The sequence below is a fragment of the Diadema setosum genome, chromosome 3 (genome assembly GCF_964275005.1).
Source record: "Diadema setosum chromosome 3, eeDiaSeto1, whole genome shotgun sequence".
Classification (NCBI taxonomy): Eukaryota; Metazoa; Echinodermata; class Echinoidea; order Diadematoida; family Diadematidae; genus Diadema; species Diadema setosum.
The window spans coordinates 36,583,964-36,594,188 of NC_092687.1; the positions used below are offsets into that span (position 1 = coordinate 36,583,964).

General features: G+C 43.2%; 2 protein-coding genes across 2 annotated transcripts; both read right to left on the reverse strand.

Annotated features, from left to right (window-relative positions):
• Positions 1–1,053: 1,053 nt before the first annotated feature.
• Positions 1,054–3,098, reverse strand: LOC140246827 (52 kDa repressor of the inhibitor of the protein kinase-like). The gene is made up of 3 exons (XM_072326156.1): positions 2,509–3,098; positions 1,919–2,123; positions 1,054–1,413 (listed from the first exon to the last, which is right to left on the reverse strand). The coding sequence occupies exons 1-3, from the start codon at positions 3,096–3,098 to the stop codon at positions 1,054–1,056; spliced, it is 1,155 nt and encodes a 384-aa protein (XP_072182257.1).
• A 44-nt stretch (positions 3,099–3,142) lies between these two features.
• On the reverse strand, positions 3,143–6,738 carry LOC140246828 (zinc finger MYM-type protein 1-like). Its single transcript, XM_072326157.1, has 3 exons — positions 6,683–6,738; positions 3,731–4,469; positions 3,143–3,688 (listed from the first exon to the last, which is right to left on the reverse strand). Exons 1-3 carry the CDS (start codon positions 6,736–6,738, stop codon positions 3,143–3,145), a joined length of 1,341 nt encoding a protein of 446 aa, XP_072182258.1.
• Between the last annotated feature and the right edge of the window lie 3,487 nt (positions 6,739–10,225).

Here is a 10,225-nt window from a genome sequence, read left to right on the forward strand (position 1 = left end):
CTTTTCTCAGTTCACAATTTTCCTGAGTTTGTACTTTCTTTCCAATTATTTAGATAGGTTTGGAGAGTCCGTTTGATTTGAGTTATACATCATTTTAAAGCTTAAAGTCTGCTCTTTCAGAATATGGTCTTAACTAAAAAATCATTTCTGGCGACTTTTTGTTTGTTTTGAGGTGCAGTGTCACAAATAACAGTTTAAAACACAGTTATATCCAGAGTTATCATGTGTTTGGTTATCAATTACCAGATGAGTTGAATATTATTATATCTTCACACAGTATTTGCACTTGAATTGTTTTCTCTCTAGTGTGCGTTCTTTCTTTTTGGTCTAACTCTAACAACATGAGATACAAATGAAAAGTAACTGGGAAAGATACGTGATAAAAAGGTAGATTTAAGACAGTGTAACATATGTTGAATTGTATAGAACCACAACTCTTTAAATTAAAGTAAACTCTGCCATGTTGATTATACTGGAGTTCAGGCCAATGAAGTCGAAATGAAAATTAAGTAGAACTAAATGTTGCTTATTCAGCCGATTGAAGGTTGTGCATAAAATTTGAGACTCAAATAAACAAACTTTTCACAGGTGCCACTTGTTATGCTACAATCATACAATTTATTTCGATCTTCGATCTTCACATAAAATCAAGTAAACTATATGCAAGGATTCTACTGTGACAAAATTGTGGTCAGATGTGAACTCATTAGGTAAGAATTATCATCAGTATACTTGCGACAGTTGTGTACGTTTTTATGGGATCTCTTTGTGTCATCGAATGACACTTACTCAATGTTGTTGGTACAGTATGTTAATGCTCGATTCTCCTAATGTAAACAATTTCAAGACAAATGTTAATCCTTCCAGCCATGAGGTACACTACAGCTGGTGTATATTTGGTACATCTTTCAGCAAGTTTGGTTCTCAAGGCATTTTTTATTTCTCCCAATCATGTCATCTACCTTTAAACTTCATATTTCTGCAAAAAAAAAAAAATCATTTTCACAAAATGTTGAGATACGAAGTTTTATAAGCCCATCGACAATATGTGGTCTAGTCAAATAGGATGGAGTTGCACAGGAGTCGCCTTGGGTTAACCCTGGCGAACTGCTTGACCACCTCTGCCGTGTCTAGCTGTGCTGCATGTCTGAAGTGTACTGCCATTAAGGTGAGGCCCGCCAGTCTCTCCTCTGTCATGGTGGAACGGAGGTATGTCTTCACACGTCTGAGGGCACTGAATGAACGCTCAGCCTCGCAGGATCCGATTGGTGACGTGCAGCCAACTAAGATCAGTTCCCTGATGTTGGGGAAGACGTCACCATCAGCTAGTGGCAGGGTGTCGACCAGATTGTCAGGGACGTCACCTTTCTGATAGAGTGCCGTACAGAAACTCTTCCAGCGTACCAGCCCTCTCTGAAAGCACAAAATAAAAAAAAAATACAGAAATAAACGTATATTAAAGCCACTGTATAACATTGTGGAATCCCCATTTAAAAAAGTATCAAACTTTGCTATCTGACACATATGTTTGTGTTAAATTGGACCAAGAATCACCCTAGAACACATAAATTTACACAGTTCAGCTGTCACTAACAAATTGTGTACCGATTGAGAGCACATGATTTACCCGTCCGGGGTGGACTCAAAATCTACCACACAGCAGTCTATGGGGAAAACTGGAATGGTCTCTCAGTGGTTTTCACTCTTCAAATGCACTTAATGATCATTTTGAACTGCAATTTTTTTCAGGGCTTCATTCTTAGACCTCATCTAAGACACTGGTAGCATGGGGAATCATGAAGTTCAGATTTTTTTAACTGGAAACACTGTTATACAGTGCCTTTAAGATTCATCTTATACAATATCTGCACAATCTCCACCACCTTTTCACTGTTAAATGTAAAGTGTCATATCGTGCCTTCAGGGCCAGGGGGAAAGATAGATCCTTCTCCCAGAAGAGCAGATCCTCAGCCAGTGACTCGGCACCCGCGAGCCCTACCATCACCAGAGGGACGAGTGACATGATTGACTTCAGTGCACGGTTGTCAGCCGAGAACCTGTAGCCCCGTTCCTGTAGAAAGCTGTCCATGAAAGGAATCCCAACAGTTCTCTTGTAGTACTTACTGCAAAATACGAACATTGCAAAGGCTTGAGACACTGGTGACACCATCAGAATATTGTCTCTGTTTAAGGCGCATTACAAGAAACGTATAATGGTAGCTGTGTGGAAACTGTACGCTACACAAATAGCCCCGTCCCATTCATGCCATGATATGACTTTTAAACGAGCATTAATGTACTAACTAAATGTATTTTTTTTTGAATAACTGAAGCATACCATAATGCACCTCCATGCCAGATTTGAAGTTAATCCGAGAAGAAATGTGGCCAGTACAGCACTCACAATAAAATATATCTACCGCGGACTCGGCGGTGTGACGAGGCCAAATCCATAGTATCCCTCCGATTCCGAACTCTGTTCGGGAGATACAATAAAGTAATACAAACCTGGCTGTGTCAGCTGAAGTATTTGCACGGTGTGTCTGGTGCTTGGCTCTTCTAGGGACCGCGATCTCTCCCCCAACATCAGCAGCAATCCTCTCGGCCTCTGTACACCAGTTCCTCCAGACCGAGTCGAAGTTCGCTCTCATTCTTCTCACGTCATCAATAGCTGTGTCGATGAGGTTGTAGGCGGCAACCACATCAGCATCTCTCTTCTGGAGTTTGGTGTTCAGGCCTTTCACCGTATCCAGACCATTGACCAGGATGACCAGGGCTATGATGTTGCGGCCATTCCTGAGAGAGGCCATGAATCCCTGAGCCCTGGTACGGGTTTCAGCATCCCAATCCCACGATGACTCGATCTCTGCATATTCACCTGGTTGCACCATGGCGTGTACGCATGTAAATACGTATTCATAAAGAGAACGGAATATTTCCAGACAGTCGTGCCTCTCTGTCCATCTCGTTTTGCAGAGCGCTTTGAGTTTTTGAACGCGGCTTTCTGGTGCATAGGTGCCGAGTATCGTTTCCAGGAAGCGTTGTCGTTTCGGAGACAGATGGAAGAAGAGATGGATCTCATTAATCACGTCGATCATGTTGCGTAGTACTTCTACTTTGCATGCTTTGCCAATGGCCAAGCTCAGAACATGTGAGCGGCAATGCGTGTACAGCGCCAGTGGGTTCTTCTCTTTCGTAGTACTTCTACTTTGCATGCTTTGCCAATGGCCAAGCTCAGAACATGTGAGCGGCAATGCGTGTACAGCGCCAGTGGGTTCTTCTCTTTGATCACGGCCTGAGCTCCTCTTTTGTCACTAGCCATTGCAGACGCTCCATCATATGACTGCCCACGCATATCCTGTACATCAAGGCCATGCTTGTCGAGGAGGCTTAAGATGGATTCTGCAATCCTCCTACCAGTCGCCCTCTGTAGATGAAGAAAGTCCAGGAAGACCTCCCTGACGTGAGGCTTCGTATCAGTGACATCCACAAACCTCAAGCATAGTGACAGTACTTCTTGATTTCCGTGTGGATCGGTCACCTCATCAGCAATGACGCTGAAGTATTTCACGTGTTTCAGAGGTGCCAAGATGTTGTCACGCAGGCAGTCCGCAATGACAGTAATGATCTCATTCTGTATTGTTTTTGATGTGTACTGTCGGTTCTTCTTTCCCTCCTCCAAATGTTCCTGGAGGATCGGATCACATTTGGCAGCGTGCTATAGAATTGCAGTGAAGACTCCTCGGTTGGTGAGCGGGTCTGCCGTTCTGTCATCTCTGTGACCACGTAACGGTAGGGCCTCCATGCCACACAGCTTGACGGTATTTACAATCACTGAGAGGATGTGCATGTTCTTATCGGAGAGCGCCTGGCCCTTTTTGTCGAGAATGGTGTCAATTCTGGCTTCAGGGTTGGTGTATGTTGCCAGAAATGCCTTTCCCATCACCATTGCCTCATGGTGGTATTTGTATGCATCATGTAGTGTGAGAATGCCATCTTTGCCTTTGGCCTTGTTGAAATTCTTGAATGGGGTCTTCACCAGGGTTCCAAGCACCCCTTTGGCCAACTTGGCTTGGAACAAGACACAGTACTTGCAGTAGCCTCCACCTTGTGAATGGGAGTATGAAAGCCACTCAAAGTCTTTGAGCCATGACTCTTGAAAGGTGAGCGGGACTCGCTTGCCCTTCTTTGTGACCTCATATGTTGCAAACTCTCGTCCTTGGTAGCTATGTGTTAAGTAGTGATAACAATCACTGTCAGTGACAACAGACGACAGCCCCGACACCAACAACCCAATGTCCCAGTGGTATGGTACCTCTATTCTTGTAGTGCTGCTAGCCTGGGTTGGGTCACTCGGAGGTACTGAACCACTGTCTTGAAGCGTATTACTGTGATCAGTAACAGTGGGGGTGGTCCCATCACCAGGAATGTCCGAGTGCAGGTTAAGTTCAGTTACAGTCGGCGCACATCTGCAAAGTACAAATAAACATAAGACTGATCAGGCATTTAAGAAATTTTAAGAATATTATTAAAGGGGAACTCCAGAACAGGTTTAACCCTAGGTAGTAGTGGTAGTCCGCAAAGCGACATGACACAGCCGGGACGTTTCATGACTCTTTCGTTAAAGTATCTCGCATCTTTAGAATCTAAATTTGTCGCACCCGCGTATACTGTTCATAAACCACAAAACAAATCCATTAACCCGAAAATCGCTCAAAAATGTGATTTTGAGTACAAACTCAATGTAAATTGTTTTTACAATTCATAAAAAGTCATATTTCAGTTTTAATGGCTATAATTAATTTTTTATCATAATGTATGCTTCAAAATTATTTGTAATAAATTTTGCTAAAAGCAACAAAAACAAAAGGTAAAAAACAAAGAAATACGTAAGAAATTCACAAAACAAAAAAAAACATAAAAAATAATTTCAGTGCGGCAACTTTATTGTAACTGAGATAATTGATAGAAATGTTACAAAGTATATTTTGACCATAAAATAGCTTTCCATAACTTTGTATCAGAAATATTACAAGCGAAAATTTGATTTTATGAATAAATTTGCAAAATTAATTTAAAAAAAAAATTTGATTTTTTTTTAAATATTTTACTCTTCTTACAGTTTACATCGGACTTTAAGTGTGCAAATTTTTAACAGACTATTGGAGTTAACATAATTCTACATCTATTCAGAGAAGATTAGGGAAGTCTCACTTTATCATAGCTGAAAATGACATTTCTGTCATTTTTGTATACCACGGGCGTAGATCGGGGGGGGGGGATGTGGGATATAATATCCCCCACATTTGGAAGAGAGGGGGATGGCCTGTACAATCACCCCCCCCCCCCCACACACACACACACTTTTCATGATAAAACGCTGATTTTTTTTTTTTTTTTTTGGGGGGGGGGATTTAGCTGTAAAACCTGATTAAAATGGTGTATGAGTGACTAATTTTTTCCAAAAGTTCCTACCGTGGAGGGGGACACTCCCTCCTACATCCTCCCCCGCTTGGTCACTTCGCTCTCTCGCAGTCATCCCCCCACTCCCCCAGACAAATCTACGCCACTGTATACAAAGTGAATGGAAAATTTAAAACGGCCGGGGAATCGCTTAGTTTCGACTACTTCGTTCAAGGCAGCCACTCGTAGGGGAATTTTCTTACCATAGGGGAAAATGGACCTCCGTAGGTAGTAGGGGATACCTACGGGGAAAATGATCTTCCGTAGGGGAAAGTAGGGGGATTTGATGTTTCTGAAACTTTTCTTCAATTTTGTGGGCAAGTTTAAAAAAATACCCCTCAATTCTCAAAGGGTTTCAAAGAATTTTCGCATTCTCCAGTGCGAACACACATTGAAAATTCCTCGGCAACTACCCGGGGGCAACTATCATTTACTACTTTAAGGTTATTTGTAGGAGAAAACTGGCTTTCGTAGGTAAAAATGGGGTTCTAGGCAAGGGCGTAGGGGGAAAATGGTGTCCGTAGGGGAAAATACGCATGCGGCGTAGGGGAAATGAACATTTTGAGTGGCAGCCCCGATTCCCTGCCTTCACAGTTGGGATCACTGACATAAAACCATGGACGGGGGGCGTGCGTGCTGATTTGCGCACAAAAGTGATGCCACCGCCATGTTACGACCATGACAATATGCGTTTCGCAGCACGCATGCCCCCATTGTCGGCGTTCATGGTCCTACGGTGGCTGAACAGCTGCTGCGATTGGCATCATCTTTCGCATAGGCCTACGCCACCTCCCGTCCATGCTTTTACTTTTAGGTCAGTGGTTGGGATATATAGTTTTGTAGAGTAACGTTAGAACTACAGGGCTGCCAAATCTCACTCACTAAGAAGGAGACTCACTCATTTTGGACCAGTTTCTCACTCTAACATTTATTTCATTTGCAGGCATTTCTGTTGATCTCACTCATTTTGATCCCTGTATTATATCATTGGACTATGGGAATCTCACTCTCAACTAGTTTCCAATGTTGGCAGCCCTGCAGTAGGCCTAGGCTACTGTGCTATTGTATTTTACCCGACACGCAGGTTCGAAATGCTTTCACTTCACCTTGCACGAGCGAATACGCACATCATAATACCGTTACGCACCTCACTTTGCATTCGCATTCGCCTGTCAAAATACAATTGCACAGTGATGTATTGTAGCCAGTGTAGGCTTACCTGAAAAAATCTTTCACAGACGTTTGCTTTCTCTTTTTGGGGACGTGAATTTCCATGATTAATCGCGAAGTTGATGAGCCGGTTGATGAGCAAGGGTCCCGGGAACATACGCTTGTCGATAGGCGATAGCGTTAGGCCGGCGTGTATGTAATGTGCAATACGTACACTGCATCAATACCAAAGACGCTTAACTAATAAGACACGAAAGTGCGCGCTAATCCTGTACAAAACAAATGGACAGCGCGCGGTCCTCATGCGTATTACGCACGTCACCTGAGACGCGCTGTCTTGACACTTGATAAACAACAGCAGCGGCTTCAGGGACAGCGCGTCTCAGGTGATGGGCGTCTTTGCATGAGACACGCTGTCTTTGAAGATGTTGTTGTTTATCAAGCGTCTTTGATTGTGAGATCATGTTGTTGCCAAATTTTTACCTCCACGAAATAATCCTTGTTACTTTAAAATCCCGTTCTTCAAAGTAATACCCTTAATCGAAAAAAAAAAAGCTACGACTATAATTCTTAAATCTTTTTAAGATAATAAAAATACCACTGCCTTTGGAAATGAATGATGTTCCTAGGTGTACTGAGTTTGTACTTAGCTCTCTTTTGTATCGTCATGTAGGGTAGCCATTTTGTGTCCATTGTTATCACGCGCCTTCGTATCTTGTTATCTCTACTATCTTTGATCAATACAATACGCGCGCGCACTGCATGCATCCGATGCAATACGCGCACCGTCATCAGTGCTCATAGAGATATACACTAAGAACACTAGAGGGCGGACTCCGTAAAATCCCTGTGACCGATAGAAGGAGGCGTTCGCCATTTTGGTCCGGGCAAATTTGACGACGGGATGCAACGGCAGTAGGCTAGCATCTATGCCAAGGTCTCCATCGGAGTTTGGAAATCGAAAATGTTCTTAAATTCGCAAATTCTACTTAAAGTAGCATAGATCTATGTTGCAAAATGCCTGGTTCATGTGCTGCTTTTGGTAGAAACAGGAGAAAAGAAGGGGAGCGGAGTTTCCTTTCACAAGTAACTAAAATTACATTATAGTGTGAGTTAAACAGATTGATTCAAGACAAAAAAAGAAAAAGAAAAGAAAAGGTCTTGCAAAATTCGTCAGGGGCACTCCGCCCTCCCTCAGCTATTCTCGATCTATTGCTACTATATAGATAGCTAATACAGTACATAACTATATGCAAGGTCGGCGGAACGGGGGGGGGGCATTTGCCCCATTTCCAAAATGTAAAAAAAAAAAAAAACTCCCCTTTTTAAGTTTAAAAAGTGCTCATTTCTAAGTGCCCTTTTTGGCCCTTGAGCTCGAAATGCTAATGTTGAAGCTTACATAAACCATAACCCAAATCATAACACCTAACCCTAATCCTAATCCTCACCCTTGAACCAAAAGCCCAATCATGGGTCTAATTTCGAGCTTGAACATACAATAGCCGGGTTCACACGTACATCAATTAGCGGGATACAAATCTCGAGATTTGCATCGCGATCGTCATCCCGAGTTTTTTGCACGTGTGGACAGAAAAAACTCGAAAATTAGCGGGATAAGCATCGCGATGCTAATCCCAAGAAATCTTGCGCTGGTTCGCCAATTAGCGGGATAATTGGCCCCGCGCTGGTACGTGTGAACGGTCGGGATTAGAATCTCGAGTTTTTACATCCCATCATGCAATGCGCATATCACAACAGCGAGGCCTCTGCGAAGAGGTCCTTCACCTCTTTGGAGAACAATAACAACAGCGCGCGAACCACACCACTGACGCGTAAAAGACAATGGACAAAGGTAAGTGCGCACAGGTGGTGATAGAGAAGGGCGCTGTGTGACCCACTTTGCAGGCTTTGCTGTTATCTCTATCGGCAATTAGCGGGATAATTCGGTACGTGTGGACGCTCGCCAAATTAGCGGGATACCGATCGCGATCGCTATCCCGCTAATTCGGTACGTGTGGACGCTCGCAAAAAAACTCGGGATGAGCATCGCGATCGTCATCCCGCTAATTTGTACGTGTGAACCCGGCTAATATGTCATGGAACAAATATGCCTACACGTACTTATAAAAATGATTTAATTCATTTCCACAAAAAAAAAAGAAATACAATGAAACACTCGTATATACAGATAGGACTATAGAATGCAGTCCCCTCATACAGAAAAAATATAATTGCAAAAAAAAAAATACAAAAATTGACGCAGTATACTGTATCACAAGGGGCATCCGGCTGTCTAGAGACCAAGAGAACCCTTTGTATTGCATGGACCATGGTCGTGTTGGTCGGCTTGAAAGTATTTACCGGTACCTCGTTGAGAATAAAGTAAATTTTGTTTGATTTTCATTTTCTTTACCACTCATAATAAGAGATTGCTAGCAACTTAAATTTTTGAGCTGTTTCCTTCTCTCATCTGCGACCCCCTCATCTGCTTGCTGAAAGCCAATACGTGTTTGAGCGCTTGTTGTATACATGTTCACGTGTCCACCACTACTGCGCTGCCCGGACGCGATGTTTGTTTTTGCCCGGACAAAGATGGCGCGCGGCCTCTTCATCTCGGCACACGAGCACTGCGTACGCGCCACACGCAGTCCGCGCTCTAGTATATTATTAGTATACATCTTTATGTCAGTGCTACATGCTTGCGCCGCGCACTGCATCATAAATGGGTCTAGATACGTGATGGCGTTTTTATGTGCGAATCACAGTGATGTGCATAGAAAAATTAACACATGTTCACTTGGTAGTGGGGGGTTAAAACCTATTACCCGAGGCTGAGCCCGAGACAGAGTGCTACAGGAACATATTGTATGCGTCTGGACATTATGGTGGCGTTTTCCTATGCACATTATTTTTTTTTACTTGGCAGCCAAGGGGGGGGGGGGGGGTTAAACCCCCTAAACTCCCCCCCCCCTAGATCCGCCACTGAAGAAGTAAAGGTTCAAATTTGCACCCAATTCGAAACAATGGCAACACATCAAGGTGACACCTACAGGGCACACTTGCACCCTTAATTATGCTTAATTGCACCCTTAGTTAACCCGTTCCTTACGGGAACCTGGTTTACCATGTTCCCGTGGGAGCAACTGATATACGGGAACCTGGTTTACCAGGTTCCCAAAATGAAGACAAAGGTACCTGCTTCAGTGGCCTAAATTAATGGTTCTTCGTGTCAAAATGCTCAGAAAAGTGGGTTTGATAAAAAGATTAGAGTTTATTCTATCAGGATTTGTTCTCCTGCTGTTAAAAAAAAGGGGGGTTTACAGTATTATGTACCTTTTCCTGATTTAGTTATTTTGCTTGTTCTGCTGTAAACTCGTACGAACATGTACATAATGATCAAGGCTGAGGTCATTTAGAAATGCGGGTTCGCTGACCCCAGTCACCTCATTCAGGTACCTGGTTTTGTGTAGAACAAAAGATTCTGAGAGCTCATCAGCGCACACTGTATTCATACCTCGCACCCGATCGATATTTCCATTGTTCACGGGCACATGTAGTTGACCGTAGAAAGGGGGACACAATGAACCGCTTG

Bases quoted from the DNA above. Each gene is read 5' to 3' on its own strand.
- LOC140246827 (XM_072326156.1), bottom strand. From the start codon at position 3,098: ATGATCGACGTGATTAATGAGATCCATCTCTTCTTCCATCTGTCTCCG. The intron at 2,124-2,508 runs GTTTGTATTACT...CGTATTTTGCAG, and splicing joins ACTTCAGCTGACACAGCCAG to TAAGTACTACAAGAGAACTG. The intron at 1,414-1,918 runs GCACGATATGAC...TTGTGCTTTCAG, and splicing joins CTTTCCCCCTGGCCCTGAAG to AGAGGGCTGGTACGCTGGAA.
- LOC140246828 (XM_072326157.1), bottom strand. From the start codon at position 6,738: ATGGAAATTCACGTCCCCAAAAAGAGAAAGCAAACGTCTGTGAAAGAT. The intron at 4,470-6,682 runs GTAAGCCTACAC...TGTACTTTGCAG, and splicing joins TCTGTGAAAGATTTTTTCAG to ATGTGCGCCGACTGTAACTG. The intron at 3,689-3,730 runs GCAATTCTATAG...CCGATCCTCCAG, and splicing joins CCAACCGAGGAGTCTTCACT to GAACATTTGGAGGAGGGAAA.